Here is a 19,363-nt window from a genome sequence, read left to right on the forward strand (position 1 = left end):
GGCTTATTTTTGGGATTTTCAGCTGGCAAATCAATACTGGGCCCCACACACGGCTTCAAATCATGATACCTACAATCCTGAAATTATTGAAGATATATATTTCAAGGAGATACGCGATACCCGGCATTCTGTCAGACGAATCATGATGCTGGAGTTTTCGCAGTATTTGGAGAACTATCTCTGGCCGAATTATCGACGAGAGACAGCTTCTCATGCCCACATGATGTCCATTGTGTTTATGCTGAATGAGAAGTTTAGGGAGAGAGTGTCTGTGTGGAAGTGCTTCGAGGATAATAGCGCGGAATTCCCCGGATTCTTCCAGCAATGCCTGGAATCTTGTCTCTCCAATGAGAAGCCTACTGCTACCTTTATGCGTGAGCAGACGGCTTTGCTGCTCTTCCTCAATCACTGCTTCAACAGCATGGAAGTGGAATTGTGCAGGGAACAGGCTAAGCGTCTGGTTTCCCTGACAATGTGGTCGTGTCTTCAGCCACGGCGCCGGGAGCAGGAGTTACGCGCCATACCGGAATGGAAAAAGTTCTGGAAGAAGCTGCAGAAGAGGGATAAGCCAGAAATGAAGGAAAAACTCGAGTGGGAAAGGCATTTCTTGCAGAAGCTCATGATTAAATTCATGGGAATCCTCGATTCCATCTCCATTGATGGGGAAATCAGTGAAGATGTCATTCGCTACTGTGAACGCTTCCTGGAGCTGCTGATTGACCTGGAGGCTCTCCTGCCCACCAGGAGATTCTTCAATACTGTCCTCGATGATTGTCATCTTGTTGTACGATGTCATCTGTCCAATTTGGCCAAACGCGAGGAAGGAAAACTCTTTACACAGGTAAGTCAAATCTTCTTTAATAATTTACACAAATTAACTACAAATTACTTCCTTACACAATAAGATCATTTCTAGAGAGAAATTGAAAGATCTTTGCAAAAAGGACTTTTTTTTCAAGTTTTTAAGTACAAAAACAGATTTTTTTAAAGAATTCTCATGGATTTTCTTGGAGTATCAATCAAGAGATTCTGATTTTGAGTTATTTCTGAATTCTCCTGGGGCATTTCGTTCTGATTAAGGCAGATTTACTTTTAGAATTCTAAAAAAAATTCTAAAAGAAATTTATGATATGAATATATTTCAGTTCAAATATTTCCGGGGATTTCCTAAAGAATGACGTAATTATTTTTAATGCAACTTTTTGAGGGGGGGGATATGTTGCAATATAAATTCAGCACAAAGATAAATCTATTTGTCTCTGAAGTGCTAAAAATATTTGTAAGAAAAATTATGGCCTAATTAATGGAGGTTATGTTCACCATAACCTCACTTTAAGTAAAGAAATTGGTTTGTTAAAAATTCAAAAGCATCTTTATGATGTTCTTTTGTCGTAGCTAAATTACTGATCAAAAATTCTTTCAAAAGGAGAGAGTAGAAGATAGTGTCACATAAATTGTATTTAAAATTTTTGAGGTTAGAACTAATATAACCTGAAACATCGAATAAAATTATTGGCCATTTAAGAGAACAAAGTTCATATTCTCAAGATACGTTTTCAAGGGATCCCGGTTGAAATCCCGAAAGGCTAAAATTGCGAATGGATCGAAATCCCGGAAAACCAAAATCTTGAATCCCGAAAAGCCAAAATCGCGAAAGACAAAATCCTGAAAGTCAAAATCCCGAAAAACAAACTTCCGAAAGCGGAAATCCCGGAAAGCCAAAATTCTAAAAAAAAAACAAAATCCCGAAGAACAATCTTGAAAGTCAATATTCCGAAAAACAAAATCCCAAAAAGACGAAATCCCGAAAGACAAAATTCTGAAAGTCAAAATCCCGAAAAACAAACTTCTGAATAGATCAAAATCCCGAATGTATCGAAATTTCGGAAAACCAAAATCATGAAAAACAAAATCTTAAAAAGGCGAAATCCCGAAAGACAAAATTCTGAAAGTCAAAATCCCGAAAAATAAATTCTGAATAGATAAAAAAATCGTAAATGTATCTAAATTCCGGAAAGCCAAAATCCTGAAAAACAAAATCCCATAAAGGCAAAATCGCGAAAGACAAAATTCTTAAAGTCAAAATCCCGAAAAACAAACTTCCGAATAGATCAAAATCCCGAATGTATCGAAATTCCGGAAAGCCAAAATCCTGAAAAACAAAATCCCGAAAAGCCAAAATCCCGAAAGATAAAATCTTGAAAGTCAAAATCTCGAAAAATAAAATTGCGAATACATCAAAATCCCGAATGTATCGAAATTCCAAAAAGCCCAAATCCTGAAAAACAAAATCCCGCAAGCAGAAATCCCGGAATGCCAAAATTTTGGAAGCAATTCTGTTCCTTTCAGGATATTAATCATTCGACATTTTGGGTTTTCAGGATTTTGGCTTTTTTTGGAATTCTACTTTCAGTATTCTGTCTTTCAGGATATTGGCTATTTGGGATTTTGATTTTCGGGATTTACATCCATTAGGGATTTTTTCTTTCGAAATTTTGGCCGACACCGGTTTTGAAGATTTATTTCGTGACATAATCCACTTCAATAAAAAAAAATCCAAAATGTTATGCAAAGAAAAAATAAAACAACGATACAGGAGTTAAGACCGGTTCAGTATTCATTTTTTCAAATTTTCTTCTATCAGGAATTCTGAAGAAGAAATTTTTGAGCACAAAAAAGATGACAGAATTAACTTCTTTTCGCCCTAAAGGGTACCTGTAACCCCTGTACTTTGTAAAAATCTCAAAGAATAGAATTTTTTCGACAAATTTAATTTTTCGAAAAAAAATGCATAGCGGAAAATTCGGAGTTCTGGACAACGGAGAATTCCGGAAAAATAAATTTGGAAATTCGGACTTTAGTAATCATGCAATTTGAACAATACTTTATTAATTTTTTAAATCAAGTTTCGAGAGAGTTATCTAATTCTAAATCGGTTTGTCCGGAAATTTGTGATGTCCGAAATTCCATTCAATCTGAAATTATAAATTTTTGGTCAGTTTTTGGAGAATTTTACTAAATACTATTCAGCAAGGCACGGAAAATTTGCACTTTTTTCGCCAAGACGAAAAAAATCAAAAGACTAAGTATTGAAAAAACATATATAACCGTAAACCGATAACTAAATTGTTTAATTTTCGTTTAAAGTATTTAAAGCAATTTGATCAATTTTTCATGTATTTTCTAGTTTTTTTTCTGAAAAATTTAAACAAATAGATATTTAGATTTCTTTATTTTGCAAAGTTTTGCAATTTGAAAAAAAAACATCCAATTGATTTTTCTTAAAAACAAACATTTTTAAATAATGTTTTCTATGAAAAATAAACTGGGCTTTGAAATTTTTTTTTGACTTATTGACTTTATTTGCCATGATTTATTTAATTAATAATAAATACTCTGTATAAAAATTGAAATGTAAGTTTGTAAATAGTTCAAAAATATTACAGAAATCTTAAGAGTAAAGATCTATACATAAAGTGCTCAAACAAAGCAAATGAAAATCTGAAAGTTTTCATGGATCGAAAAGGTTTCTAATACGATCTTCAGACCTAAGGCTTAGCCATCTGGCTTAACTTTCCTAATCCCTTATCAGGCATGATTTTTTAGGAAATTGTTGTTTAGGATTAAATATTAAGGGCAAATGATCCATTAGATTTTAGAAAATCAATAAAATTGCTTGTTATTAAGATTTTTGAAACCTTCGGGAACCGGGCTAAACCTCCAGTCTGAAGCTGGCATAAGGCTGCTGTTTCTAAACTCGAGTTATAAATCCAACTTTAAAAAAGTCACACTAAGAAAAAAAACGGGGTTGCGATTAATTTTTTTTCCTCATACTTTTAAAGCTTTTTAGGTTTAAAAATATATCAACATTTTTTAATGTTAATTTGAAACTTTAAGGGTAAAATTAACATGAAAAAGGATAACTTTAACCCCTAATACACCTAAAAAGCATAATATTTACACCGATTTCGGATCAATATTGCAGGGTAAAATAAACATTTCCGTAATGTTATTTTAACTTTTTCGGATTTCTCTCAGTGCAGAAATATTATATTTTGAGCACTTTTGAATAGGTTTACGACATACTTAAAACTGACTTAATAGATCAGGAAATAATCACAGGTTAAAAATCAATTTTTGGTAGGCCGTAACTCCTCCCACAATTGTTAATTTTTAAATTATTTTTGAACAAATCCTAAGTCTTAGTGAGCCTTATATAGAGCTTCAGATCTTTTAGCCATATGGCTTAACTTCTCTAATTTCTTATCAATTAGAATTTTCGGAATAAATTTGACTTGAGATTTAATAATAAAGATCCACTAAAATTACTTATTTAGGATTTCGAAAATATTCAGGAACTGGGCTAAACCTTTAGTTTTTGAATCCCGAGAAAGAAGTATTTAGGAAGCACTACTCCTTTCCTGAAATGGAATTATCGTGTGAAAAGATAAACAATCACGTCATTCTTTAGTCATTTCATTTGTGGCCTTGCTTTTTAGAGGGCTCAGTCGTGGTGGTTGAATGTAGTTGGGGTGTTGAAATCGATAAAAGTATGGTCAGAAGACTGGGACGGGACATTGAACTCTCTGGATATTCGTTGACTTGTTTCTGTGAGGTCAAAAAAAGGGAGACACTTTGGGTGAATCCTTTGTGACACTCTTGAGCACTTGGGTGGCTTCTTCTTCTTCAGTAATCTCCGCCATTCATGTATGTCATCTCATCTCCCCAATCCGTGGCACTTGGTGGCTCATTGTAGCAGCAAGATTTTTTCAGCAGAAATGTCACGTGTTTCTGCCGCAAAACACAGATATAGAGGAGTAGGGGTGCTTGGAGGGCATTCACCACAATGTGGGTATACAGGAAGACGTCATAGCGTACCCAAGAGAGCACCAGAAACAGCCATGCTAGACTCATCACTGCAAACATTAGGGAGAACATGACAAAACTGGCTTTCAGTTTGTGATGAATTCTGCCGTAGGTGTTCATGCGATTGATGATCTTTTGTGTGGTGACGTAGAAGAAGATATTGATGCTAATGATAACGGCTATTGGTGTGAAGAACATTGCAATACCCAACCAGCCCATTGATTCTTGATCCTCCACCAAACTGTGCCTCTTTGACTGTGCTGTGTCCAGGAAGACATGAGCAAATGTCGCCAGGCCAGACATCACAATTGTTGATCCCCATGCATATCCTGAGTACCAGCAGTACTTTCTGCCGTCTGTTACTCTTAAGAAGACATTTCGGGATCTGAAAATTCAAGAATTACCATTAGCATTAGCATCGTAGACCATTTTCCGTATATAGTCATGTTGTTTTTTTTTGGCTAAAATTGACAAGTTTTTCTGTAAGAAAGATTGATGAGTTCTAACATTTTGATGCATTGATGCATTAAGGACATGCTCTATGTTAAATGATAGAGCACTCGTTCAGTGATGCAAGTGTTGCATGTTCGACTTTTCTTTAGGTTACCAAAAGCTTTTAGAATTAAGGGTTTTCGAATGCTATCAAAAATCGGAATTGGGGAATGGCAAAAACAAAATAAGGCAACCAGTCTAAAAGGAACTGGTAATTAGGGCACAAAATAATTGAACTGCATCCTGCATCGTAAATGTCTCCTTGGTCGGTACCGGATAAAACTCTGAAAGTTGAAACCCTGATAGTCAAAATTCGGAAGAGTTCAAATCTTGAAAGGCAAAATCCTTAAAGCTAAAATCCTGAAAAAACAATATCCCAAAAAGCTAAAATCTTGAAAAGCCAAAATTCTAAAATCTCGAGAAGTCAAAATTCCAAGAGCTAAAATCTCGAAGAGCCAATATCCCAAAAAGCTAAAATCTTGAAAAGCCAAAATTCCAAAATCCCGAGAAGTCAAAATTCTAAGAGCTAAAATTCTGAAGAGCCAATATCCTAAAAAGCTAAAATCTTGAAAAGCCAAAATTCCAAAATCCCGAGAAGTCAAAATTCCAAGAGCTAAAATCTCAAAGAGCCAATATCCCAAAAAGCTAAAATCTTGAAAAGCCAAAATTCCAAAATCCTGAGAAGTCAAAATTCCAAGAGCTAAAATCCCGAAGAGCCAATATCCCAAAGAGCTAAAATCTTGAAAAGCCAAAATTCCAAAATTCCGAGAAGTCAAAATTCCAAGAGCTAAAATACCCAAGAGCCAATATCCCAAAGAGCTAAAATCTTGAAAAGCCAAAATTCCAAAATACCGAGAAGTCAAAATTCCAAGAGCAAAAATCCCGAAGAGGCAATATTCCAAAAGCCAACATTTCAAAGGCCAATGTCCCAAAAAGCTAAAATCTTTAAAAGCCAAACATTTTGATCGGGGCCTCTCTTTGATACCCTTAAGTACTGTATACTGAACTTTCTTCTAGGATAAATAATAAAACTACGATTATTATCACGTAAGATAATCTGTTTAAACTTAAAACCCAGGGTTCAATTTTAAACTTAGAAGTAAAATATAAAACGCGTAGAAATTCCCAATGATCACAACCTGGATAGTAAAATTTCAATTTTCTGGTTTTTGTGTTTTTTTTCATAGGTTTCAAGATGTTTTATAATTCGATTCAAATCGATTATAGATCACTGTCTTTATCTCTTGTATCTTGAATCACTCTACAAACAGAGGCAATAATACATAGTTTCTGGGGACCCTTTTTTGACATAACTCCACGAATCAAATTATTTATAAAATATAACGGTACGGCCTTTATCTCTTCTGAACTTCTATTTATCTATCATACTCAGATCTACATGGCAAATGCGCTACAGATAGATCTCCTTGGAGAGATTCGTCATACGATTTCTTTTATTTTTGGTCATATTAAAGAAATGTTACAGGCATACATTTTGTTTATTTATGAAAAAGCCCTAGAATTTTTCTTAATAACGGTTTCCCAATGTCATTGGTTCAAAATATTCTAGAGTGTGTATTTTTCAACGGATGATAAAAAATTAATTTCATTTCAAAGATTATGTATTCCGAACAATCTGGAAACAATTCCAGGCTGTATTGAACTGGCAATGAACCGATAATTAATTTTAATATTAAGACCAATTATATTATATTGCGCCTAAATTGTTTTGGACGATTTTTTTGTAATCATTTTTTTTTTTAAATTTAACTACAATTATCCAGAAATATGACATAAATGTTAAACGAAACGAATAAACAACAGTCACGTCATTGTGTTTTTCATTGGAAAACATGGTCGATTGATGAAAAATTCGATGGTGAAAAGGTACACTTTTGATTTTTCTGAGAAATCAACAAATTAAAATTTGTGAATATGAATGGATTTTCGCTTTATTTGGAGCAAAATTAACTAAATAATGAAACTGTGGTATAGAAAATACATAAATATAATAATTTATTACTGTATTTATCATAAAAACAATGACGTTTCCATTTGGAGTAGCGAAAAATTTCCATTTGGAGCAGGTTTTGAATTAGCTTAATTTACCCTAATTGTTATTCTTGTGAGTGTTCTAATTTTATTTAATTTTGTAATGTTTCGAAATGACCAATCACTTTGGATTAGTTGTACGCCGGTAAACAGGGAATTTAAAGAATTCTCAAATTCGAAAACGCGGTGCTCCGTTCCATAATTTGAAGGTCTGAACAACTTTATTATTCTAAATAGTGCTAGTCTAAAATAAAAATTTAACAAATATAGTCACGAGTTCAAGCAGATTTGCAAAGTTGATCGTACGCTTTGTAATTAGAGAAAAGCGTGCTACCTTCGGATGATTCAAACTTCGAACAACTCAATTGTTTGTCTACGTTAATACATTTTAAAATGAATAAAAATGTAGATTTGGTGGCCTATTTCGGCCACCTTGATTCTCATAGATCAGGCCCGAGCTAAAATAAAAGCCGAAGTGAGTTTGGTGGTGCCAGTTGGGATTCTTAGAAATGTCGCGAAAATTCACGTAGAGAAAATGAGAGGTTTTTAATGTGAAAATTGCTTAATTCCTTAAAGTTAAGACATTTTCACAAAAAAAATCCTTGTTATAATTTAGTTGATTAGAGTTATTTGGGTTAATTGTGAATAATTGTCGATATTACAACAAAAACATTAGTAAGAAATTTTGAGCTGAAGGCTCATATTCTTCTTAGGTGTCCCAAAATTCAGGATATGTTTGAGAAAAACCCTTTTATACAAAACTATTTTGATTAATAAGGAATGCTAAAGGACATATTACAAGAAGGGACACGACTTGCTAATAAGGATAAAATAGAGAAGAAAATATTTTGTCGCATTTCAGAGATTTTTTGCAACCGCAGCGCCGCCAGACGTTTGTCAAGTGACCCGTCAAATCATTGCTCTACCTGCCGATTTTACTCGGAGGTTTTTTGAATTTTAACGGTATATTCTAGTACATTCAGAGAAAATCTGCAGATTCTCGGCAGAATTTCTCCCTAGAAAATTTGCATAACCTCCATTACTTCACAAAAAAATTGTTGATTTATGAAGAAACTGTAGAAGTTATAAAGAAAATTGTATGTTCTGCTTAACAAGCATTACCGAGTACACATTTTAGATACGTAAAAAAACTGCGAGCAAAAATACTAATTTCTTAAAAATCGCCAATCGAATGATACAAAAACACGAAATTTTGGTCGACACTCTGTTTAAAGTTTTCACTTCACTTTTCTCTACTTGTAACACGGCGTCGCAGAATTCTTTATTTTATATAAACACCGTGATATCACTAAGAATAACTCTATAGAATTTTGCAAACTTCAGTGAAAAATTTTTCCATCTCTTCTGACACATCTTGTCTGGAAAGTCTGGAATGTAGAAAAAATCTACAGAATATCTACAGAAATTCATCAGAGATTCGTCATAAATCTGCCGAAATATTCTGACGAATTTTGTCCCAAGCCCAAATAAAATTCGTAAGAATATCTACAGAATTTATCTGCAGATATTCTGTAGAGGTGTAGATTTTCTCTACAGAAATCTTAAAGATATCTGCAGATATTATTTTTTTTTTTTTTTTTGTTTCCCCCCTTACCTGTCCCCCCTTACCAAGGTCTTAGGCCTTTAGGCCTATTCTGACCAGTATCCTGTGTAGAAAATCCTTTAAAAACCAAAAACATCCACAAAAATATATACCAAAATCATCAATCTATAAAATTAAAATAACTCCCAAATACTGAGGAAAAACAATAAAAATTTAAGACGGGAACCTTACACATTAATGGCCGTACTGTGCAGATATTATTTGACGGGGAGTTATTTGTGTCTCTATCTCTCTCTCACAGTTGAATTGCGCGCGATTTAAGAAGCTTGTCATTTGAAATGGTATTTTCTTTAAATTTCTTCATATTTCCGCAAGATTCAAGTAAAAAAGGGTGTTTAGTGAACAGCTATCCGTCTTCCGACAAAGATATCAAGAAGACAATTTATTTTTATGAGAGTTTTTCTTTCTATTATGTCTTTTTGTCGCAAAATTATTCATCATGGCACCGTGAATAAGCGGGATTAGTGTTACCAGCACGTCAATGTGCAATTTCCATTAGAACTACAGTAGTAGACTCTCGCAAATTCGGCTCTTTTAAGATCGGGCTACTTTTTAATTCAGGCAGCGGTTACATTTGAAAAAAGTTTGTTGTCATTTTTCAAGTTTGATTATGATTATCAAATGAATCAAATATGCTCAAATTTGGCATGATTTGTATTAGTTTTGATGTGATTTTGCACTATTGAGCGATTTTCATGTAAGTTACGTTATATATGACTGTGTAAGCTCAATATCTATATGCACATGAATAAAAAATCGTTGCATTTCAAAAAGTTTGTCGCCCGAATTTCTGTCTAATTCGGCTGACATTTCGGTCCCATATGCCCGAATTTGAGAGAGTCTGCTGTATCAACACAAAATTTCCGATACTGCACGACTTTTAACCTTTTAAGGACGAGAAGGTCTAAAATCGGGGGTCAGAAAAAATCACCTTTTCTGACTTTTTAGAGCAAAACATAGCTTTAGAAGGCCGTAGGAAAAAAATCATTTTTGGGTCACCGGTGACCCAATCGTCCTTAAAGGGTTAATAAGCACAGGTCTGTAATAGATCTTTGCCTTTCCGGAATTCTTCTAAAGTATTTTTCACATCATCTCGTTCGTTGAAGTGACATTTTGTTTTGTTATTTCTTGCATTGTATAATCTCTCTAGAGTATGCAAAAACTAATAATTCATGGAAATTCGAGGAACAAAAAAAGTGGTCGGAATTGCAAGCTGGTGGAAATTTGGAACACTTACCCTATTGAAAAAAATGAATTGTTCGAAGCTTGAGTCGTCCGAAGATAGCGCGCTTCTCCCTAATAGCCTATTCGCGATAATTTCTGAGTAGTATTAGTGGAAAAGTTTTGTGTTTCTTTAACGGGTTTAGGATACTAAAACATCACTGAAGAACCATAAAAGTTCTATGTTAATGTTTTTTGCCAATAACTACTTGGGATAAGTAAAGAATACCTGAACGTCTTCCATATGTAATAGCCCATGCTGTTGAGCCAGAAGAAGGCAGCTAGGAGGCTCAGGTAGTGAATAGTATCGGCTACTAAGAAGCTCACATGACTACTGAACTCTGTGAAAATTCTCACGAGATCAGCTGCTTGATTGACGATAAGGCACACGGTTATTGTCGTAACAATATTGCCGACGAGATCTCTGAGACTCGGCAGCACGAAGTAGATGATAGCAATGATCAGGAGGATGATCATTGAAATGCCATGGAAGATTGGATTGATGATTTTTCGCAGAAGAAAATCAGTATCTGTCCAATGTGTAACTTTTTCTGGGCTGCAGACAATGGCAAATTGTGCCTGTTTAGTCTTAGCTCCTTTTGTCAGGACAGCCTTATCCATGCAATACTGTCCAGGTTCGTAGTCATAGAACATTGGCTTGTCATCTGTCTCGGCGATGTGTTTGTGAAAGTCATCAGCATCATTGGAATTCTTGATGAAATGTCGCATCTTTCCATCTGGTAGCAGAACAAGTTTATCCGCGCTTGTGATATAGTGATAAATTGGCCACATTTGAAGTGGACCACAGTCAGGAAGACCAATTATGTATCTCCATTCAGCCACCTGAACATTTTCCTCGCCATTGTACCCAGTAAAAATTGGTGCCCAAGGTCCTATGGACGAGAAAAAATTAGGGATTTTAGAAAACACGTGCGCACAAAAGGGTGCTTTTATAACAAAGGTATTTTCGCAACGTAATTCTGCATCTGTTCATAAAGGGGGATGGAATTTTTTTAGGGGAAAATAATGGTTAAAGAGGGATTGCCTTAACCGGGTTACACGCAAAAAAAACACTTCCAGCTGCAGATTGAGATGAGAGAATTTTGAGCACACGCCAAGCTCATAATAATATGTGAAGAATCTGTTCTGGCATTCAATCAACATGCAGCAATGCAATAAAAGTGAATTAATAGGATTAATTGAGAAGACAAGTCAAAGCTATTGAGATGAATAGGCTTTATAAATATAGCCCATGAATACATTGGATTGAGTATTTGCCAGAAGTCGATGAACGAAAGTTGCAGTGAAAGTTGTAATAATAAAACAATTTAGAAATGTGATTTTTAATGTATACCTGAAGATTCTGCTGCTGAATCATTGAGATTTGTGCATACAGCATCCACGAGTAGTTCAAATTTTTCACAACACTTGTTAACTCTGATGGCATTGGGATTGGATTTCTGTGGCAATGCAATGGCAAAGGCCAGACTGAAACAAACAGTGAGAAGCACAGAAAACATCCTCATCCGGGTATTCATGTTGTGACTTCTGGAAAAAATAAAAATAAAAAAAAGATAGACAACACATCTACATATATCATAAAATAAATTTGTCAACATTCTTGCTCTCTGGGAAAATGCAATGAAGAAGAAGACCTATAGCTATTTTTACATCAAAGAATGTGGGGATGAGGAAGTATTTAAGGAGGAAGAAGAAATCGTATGATATGGCTAAAATGGCGTAAAATATTCGGTGATGCTTTTAATCGCTTTTGTCACAGAAAATAACATTACTAAATTTATATGGTATGGATTTGCCAAATTTGAAGATTTTATTCAAGAAAAAAGAAGATCAAAATTTTGGTGATGAGAAATTTGCAGAGTGATCCTACGCACAGCGTGAATTTGCATTGATTATGCTTTTTTGTTAGTGAGATTTGTCACGCAATGATAGAGCGCTTGCTGTATGATGCAAGTTTCCCGGGTTCGAATCCCTTGAAGTTTATTCACTGAGAGAAATCCAAAAAAGTCAAAATAACATTCCGGAAATGTTAATTTGACCCTGCAGTATTGATCCGAAATCGGTGTAAATATTACCCTTTTTAGGTGTATTATAGGTTAAAGTTACCCTTTTTCATGTTGATTTTACCCTCAAAAAGTGTAAAATTAAGATTAAAAAATGTTGATATATTTTTACACTCGAAAAGTGTTAAAGTTATGACGAAATAAAGTTAATCGTAGCCTCTTTTTTTCTTAGTGTTAGAAAATTGGTAGCATTAAAGGCATTCGAATTACGTTCGTTAGTACTTTATTGCAGTTAATTTTAAATGATCGGTTATGAATTACTGAGATAATAAGTAATGTCCAACGCACAAAAAATCTTGTTTGTAAACATGTTTTCAAAATTTCATATGAGAGAGAGCGAGATGACTATATCTCGCTTTCATTCACTCTCACTCAAATGTAAAAAACATGTTTACAAAACAAAAGTTATTGTGCGTTGGACATAATAATAATTTTCAAGATAATAAGTGAACTAGCTTTCGCTCAGTATAAAGTTTCTTACAAATTCCAAGGCCTTTCCAAACGAATAGGATTTTAAACTAAATTATTTAATAGAAACGCATTTTAAAGGGTTTTAGTCTTTAACCTCGAACAACAATTAAAATGAATAGATGTTATTGAAATATACAGGCCTACTACTTCCAAATGAAGTCAAAAATCAAAATATGCATAAAAAATGGATCTCGATCAAAATATCGAAAGCCAAAATCTCGAAAACCAGAATTCCGAACGTCAAAATTGCGAAAGCCGAAATCCAGAAAGTCAAAATCCTGAAAAGCCACAATCACGAAAGCCAAAATCCCGAAAACAATAATCTTGAAAAATCAAAATCCTGAAAGCCATAATCATGAACGCCAAAATCCCAAATTCTCAAAAATGTTTTAGCTACTTTCATGATTGCATCCTCGCTTGTTGGAGGCAACGGCAATTTTTTAGTGTTTTGGAAATTATTTTACACATAATGCTCCATATAATGCCATCCCGTCAGAATTTTAACCATTCGGTATTTTGTCTTTTTGGGAATTTGGCTTTCAAGATTTTGACTTAAAAAAAAAGATTTTAATTTTGGAACTGATTTTTTTGCTAACAGCTTTAGCTCTGTTCCCCAATGTCTCGAAAACTTAATAATAACTAATTTTAGTGCAGTTTTTTTTTATATAATGAATCATTTGCCTTTCATATGTCTTTAGTCTTCAATTAAAGGTAAATGTTATTTACCTTTAATAATATCTCAAAAATCTAACTTTTTCCCCAAAAATCTTGCCTGTTAGGTTAGAGAAGTTTTAACCATATGTCTTCTTTAAATCTGAAGCACGTATAAAATTTATAAGAGGTTCAGATTGGAGGCTTAGCCCAGTTTTCCAAGATTTTGAAAATTTTAATAAAAAAAACAATTTATTAATTTTTCAATATCTAATGAATAATTTATTCTTCACATCCAACCTTAAGTTGCAGTTTCCTCAAAAATTTTCTTGATAATAATTTAGTAAAGTTAAGCCATATGGCTAAACCCGCTAAACCTTAGGTCTGAAGACCTTATTACAGAAATTTGTTTTTCATCATGGAACCCAATAAAAATATATAATAATATAACTTATATTACAATAAAAAATATAATAAATAAATAAAACGATCTGGCCAAACAGGTTAGATATATTTACTTGAGGTTTTAAAAGGAACTGTTTAAGGTTATACGGGCCTCAGACTTAAGACTTAGCTACATGGTTAAAGTTATATAATTTCAAAATATGCGACTTTCATAGAGAATTTTTTTGAATGTCAGTACTCCTACTTGTTATTTAGAAATTAGATATCTTTAGGAACCAGACCAAGTCACTTGTCTGAAGACTATGGGCAATTTGATCTTAATTCTTCATAAAAAATGTTTTTTTTTTATTAATAAACAAAAGGTTGACGATTTTTCTCTCAAATATCGGTACTCAACTAATTCAGTACTCATTGGATTGAATTTGATCCAGTTAGAAATTTCAATACTTTTTAAATAAATTTAATTTTAACCTAATCTTTTGAAAAGTAAATTTTTTGAAGTAGTTTAATTTCAAATTAAAAAAAAAAAACCAAAATGACGACTTTTCGGTCATATGGCTCTCAAGATGAAATATATGTCTGGGTTATTTCAAAATCATTCGAGATATTGGAACTGTCTTAAAATAAACAAAAATTGCAAATATTTTGATGAATCTTTCGTCTTATAGGAAGGGGGATCATCGAAGACTGTAAATCGATTTTCTTACCAGTTAGCCTTTCTAATTATTATTTTAAATTATTTTTTTACTGTTCGAACTCAAAGCTATATAATACGCTTCTTTCCCAATTTGTCACCGAGTTGGAGCTTAAACGGTTAAAGATATCAACTTCCGGTATTCGAAGACCCCCAATAAAAAAAATTATCTCCAGACCTTTTTTCCTTTTTCCTTTCATCCCCTTCAAAACCATGTTTTTTCGGTTTTTTTTTTAGAATTGGCCCAACCCTTTTTAATGATTTTCGGATATGTTTTAGAAGTGTCCCAGGCGAACATTTCGTCCATAAAAATCTATGACTGGAAAATTCACAATTTTGAATTATTGAAGGTTAAAGGTCACTCAATTTGGAGGGCTCACTTTTTAACCAATTTTGTTAAATTTGGAAAAGTTATTAAAATTTCTAACCCGATCGATCTTCGTCGGCATTGAATCAGTTAAGTATTGAGAATTAATTCAGTTTTCTCGAATATTCCTTTTTATTTGGGTGTAAACATGTTACTAAGGATAGTAATGCCCTAGACACACTTACGACTTAAGCCGAGAGAGGGTTTTATGTAATTATAATCAAAATAATGATGTGACTAAATTCTCATCAGTTTTCCACTAACTAATCCATTTTTCCGTTTAAGCATCAGAGACTCGAATTAGTCAGAAACCGATGAATATGTAATCCGATCATTATTTTGATTATAGGGGGAGGTGGGGCTACTTTGAGCTGTGGGGCTACATTGTTATACGATTTTTTCGCATATTTCTAATGTAAACTGGATTTTTGCATGATGTAATTTGGATAGACAAAATAATTGTGCATTTAAATAAAATAATTGTAAGGACCAGTTTCATTTAAAAATATGTGAAAAAGTCGAATAACAATCTAGCCCCACAGCTCAATGTAGCCCCACCTCCCCCTAATTACCTTAAACCGTCTCTCGGCTTAAATCGTAAATGTGTCTAGGGCATAACAATCTCAAATACACACTTCTCAGTATAATAAATCGGTATACAAGCAAAAAGTAATAATTCACGGATAGCTCTATCTCGTGAGTTCGAGCATTCTGCAAAGCTGGGACGCTTTGCCATCTCTTTTCACTGGTGATTCTTTTTAAAGATTCATAACCAGTAATCGTAGAATGGATTCGATGTACACTCAGTCCCGTCATTAAGTCCTTCGGGATTATGCACCTGACGGAATTATGCACATACATTTATGCAAATTTGCCTACTTTTGGGAATCAATTTATGAAATCATTTTTGAAATACGCCTGAATGTGTACTATTTTGCGACGCGGGAAATTTGAAAACATTTTGCTACTTTTTCAGAATAAAACTTTAATTTCTTTTATTAAGGTAACTTTTTTAAATATTCTAACCATTTATTCAAGAACTCTGGTCAAAAAGTACTGTTTGTTAATGCATTTCCATTAAAAAGTTGAATCTTTATCGTCTGACTACTTTTACTCCGCTCGAAATTTGTTCTACGAGAAATTTATTCAAAAGAAAGCCCCTGCGGGTATGTAAATTTTCTCGATGCGTAATGCCATTTCGCGCGTTTTTCTCGGTTCCGAAAATGTGCATAATACCGGGATTGAGTGTAGTTTGAAATTTACACAGTTTCAGCCTTTGAAAAGAAATTAATGCTTTAGTCCTTTAGTGTATACTTCGGGAGAGAAAGTCATAGAGAATTAACTAAATAGAACACTCGAAAAGTTAAATTGAGAATTAAAGTCTCGGAGTGACTCATCGGGCATTTTCCTTTCGTTCGTTATATAAGGGAAACTGGGGCAGTAGTAAAAACAGGGTACTTGTGTGTGAACGCAAATTATGTCTACACTACTTGGACTTATGTTGACCATTTCTTCAGTAACTATGAAGATCCCTATGAATTCATATAGGCCTCGTCCTCTTACGGCGTTATCACACTTGCACATTAAAATTTTAATGTGATTCACATTAATTGTCGCTTGTGAGCGTCCAAATATGTTATTTGTGTCTTTGAGTCATTTAATATTTGGGGTTTTTCTATTTATTGATAAAGAAGTGGACTTGGCCTGCAAAAATAAGTTTAAATTTACCTAAAGCATAAATATTTTTCACATTAAAAAATTAAAGAGAAAATCGCATTAATTTCAAATCGCATTTATATCAAATTTTGCGGGCCAAGTCTACCTTTTTATCAACAAATAGATCAAATTTTGAATATAAAATGATTCAAACACACAAATTACACATTTGGACTCTCCCCAGCGACAATTAATGTGAATCTTAGTAAAATTTTAATGTGCGAGCGTGATAACACAGTTAGTCTAGTATCTAATTTAAAAACTCACAGTGTTTACAACTACCCCATGTTTACTACTGTCGAAGTTGTTCCTACACGTAGTAAATGCAACAAGATAAGGGACAATGTGATTATGGTTGTTGTATATGAAAGATAAAAGAAATTTAAAACATTTTTGTATCATTTACCATTGAATTTTCCCTCTTGCTGTTTAGTGTTGTGGGACTTTAAAGAGGGAAAAACTAAAAGAAAATAAAAATTAATTGACTGAAGTAGTCTAAAGGATCCACCCACTTTAGTATCACAAATTGCCTTTCACAGAAGACCAGATAGAGAGAGTTATTATATATGTATTGTGCTTACGTTGCCAATTGAATGAGATTAAAGACTTCCTTTTGGGAAAAACGAGTAACTGTGATGTCACTGTGATGAGAAGCTGCATTCATATATATATATTTACCAAGAAGATATTGAGCCAAAATGAGATCTCTGTTGAGAGCAAATTAAAAGCGACTCGTCACATTTATAAAATACCATTATACGAGTCAGAGAGCCATTGAACTTGAGATTTTAAATGAGGAAGAAACTTGGCAGATAATTTCTTTGTGTCTCTTCATTTTATTTACTTTTTGGAATGTTAAATTGCTGAAAATGTTGTATATGAAGACAATTAATTATAGGCGGCAAAATAGAGCAAAAATATTGAAGTTAAAAGATGGGGAGATGTGGTCAGGAAAATTATAAAAGCGTGTTAATGGGGAAAAGGTGTGTCAGAGAGTTCCTCTCTAAAGACGAACTTCTTGAGAGCACATGGAACGAAGTAAAAAAAAGGTGTCCGAAGTAAAGTTACTTCGTGTGAAAAATGACTGCGTTCTCTGTGTCGGATGATTCATCTGGAAATCACGATTTTTGCAATTATTCTATGTAATTTGACTCTGTGAAATTTATATGTCTGCGCGTCCCTCGACAATATAAGTTTCACGGTTTTAGTTTCACGCACTGCTAAGTCACATATAAGAGTATTTTCCTTTGAAAGAAAAAAAATATCAGAAAAGTCACAACATAGGGAGGTAAATATATATAGGGTAAGTGTGCCAAATTTCAGCATAGTTGCATGCAAGCGCCAAAGTCTCATGTTTGAAATGTAATATATTTAATAGAAATTGATATTTTTTTCATTCCTTCTACTTGAGTGTTGCTTAGAACCTTGTAGACAGTTTATCGTCTTTATTTACTTTAAAATCATTCTTAATACATTTTAAAATGAATAAAAATGTAGACATAGCTTTGGTGTCCTATTTCGGCCACCTTCATTCTCATAGTTCCTTGCCCTTCGAGAATTCTTCAAATGTCTTTTTCACGTCACCTCGTTTGTCGAAGCTACATTTTTTGTCATTCTTTTGCATTGTATAATCTCTGGAGTATGTAAAAACTAAAAATTCATGAAAATTCGAGGAACAAAAAAGGTGGCCGGAATTGCAAGCTGGCCGGAATTTGGCACACTTACCCTAAGGTGTTTGACTAAAATACAACATAATGAGCAATATTATTGTCAAAGAAATATATCTACAAAAAGTTGTTTATATTGAAAAAAAAATAGGCGCACGAGAAAACTTGTAGTGCGATATCAACGTTTGTATTTGTAAAAGCAAAAGCGTTGAAATCCAATGAGATTCCATACATTAGCTCATTTTTACCTGGCGTCATAATCATCAAACTGCGTCACTTTTAACGTTGAATAAAAGCACTATTATGGTCAATTCTCGATCTTATTCTGCGCTCAATTGTTCACATAAATCCATTTGATAAGTTGATGCAAAAAAAAAGTTACGCAACGTGCTTTTCCGGTTCAGTAGAGTAGGCAAAAAAAAATACACAAATGCACAACACCTGAAGGATATGGATTTTGGATTATTTGAAGAGGAGGAATGATTAGGGGAAATCACAGAATTTGTTTTGAAGAAATTTGAAAATTTTCCAGTAGAATATGTCACAAATTGGGGAGAAATATGGTGGAAGTTGAGTATAAAAGTAAGACAAAAAATTTCCGTGAGATTGAGGAATAATAAATTTGAAGTGAAACTTTATAACACTGTGGTCTGGTGAGGAGAGAGACACAGAACAGCCAACCACACTGGAAGCAATACGAACACAAACTAGTCTGGGTTGTTTAACTGGCAATTTCCAGGCAACCAACAAATACGATACTCACCCATTTGCCTGGAAAAATAATATACAGAGAATTGTGGATGAGGAGTGTGTTGCTAAAAAGTAAAAGAGAGACAAGCACAGAGAAGGAATCATGTCAGAGTGTTAGTCCATACTTTATGCTGGAATTTTAACGATCTTTCATTCTTCCCCTCTTTTCTGCCACTGGATTTTGGTCGTTAAGTCTCTCATACACAGACTCACGGCACTTCCAAAAAAGCCGGCTGTATATGATTCCCTCTTCTATATACTTGTGGCAGCACGAGACACAGAGATTGCGATGGTTGCCATGGG

The 19,363-nt window shown here is 33.8% G+C and overlaps 2 protein-coding genes across 3 annotated transcripts in view; one reads left to right on the top strand and one right to left on the bottom strand.

The window, feature by feature from the left end:
- Positions 1-19,363, top strand: part of LOC129807417 (RNA helicase aquarius) — a 79,432-nt gene that overhangs the window by 255 nt on the left and 59,814 nt on the right. Inside the window, exon 2 of the mRNA XM_055856666.1 lies at positions 23-841. Within this exon, the coding sequence (XP_055712641.1) occupies positions 23-841 (819 nt within the window). The remainder of the gene's footprint in view (positions 1-22; positions 842-19,363) is intronic.
- LOC129807418 (probable G-protein coupled receptor Mth-like 5) lies at positions 833-19,014 on the bottom strand. 2 transcript variants are annotated; one of them, XM_055856667.1, is made up of 5 exons: positions 18,955-19,014; positions 18,559-18,751; positions 11,610-11,803; positions 10,485-11,148; positions 833-5,251 (listed from the first exon to the last, which is right to left on the bottom strand). In XM_055856667.1, exons 3-5 carry the CDS (start codon positions 11,791-11,793, stop codon positions 4,687-4,689), a joined length of 1,413 nt encoding a protein of 470 aa, XP_055712642.1. In that variant the 5' UTR covers positions 11,794-11,803; positions 18,559-18,751; positions 18,955-19,014; the 3' UTR covers positions 833-4,686. The 2 variants fall into 2 exon arrangements, with proteins under 2 accessions (XP_055712642.1, XP_055712643.1); XM_055856668.1 differs by having other exon boundaries at positions 18,559-18,700; positions 18,955-18,978.

The sequence above is a fragment of the Phlebotomus papatasi genome, chromosome 3 (genome assembly GCF_024763615.1).
Source record: "Phlebotomus papatasi isolate M1 chromosome 3, Ppap_2.1, whole genome shotgun sequence".
Lineage (NCBI taxonomy): Eukaryota > Metazoa > Arthropoda > Insecta > Diptera > Psychodidae > Phlebotomus > Phlebotomus papatasi.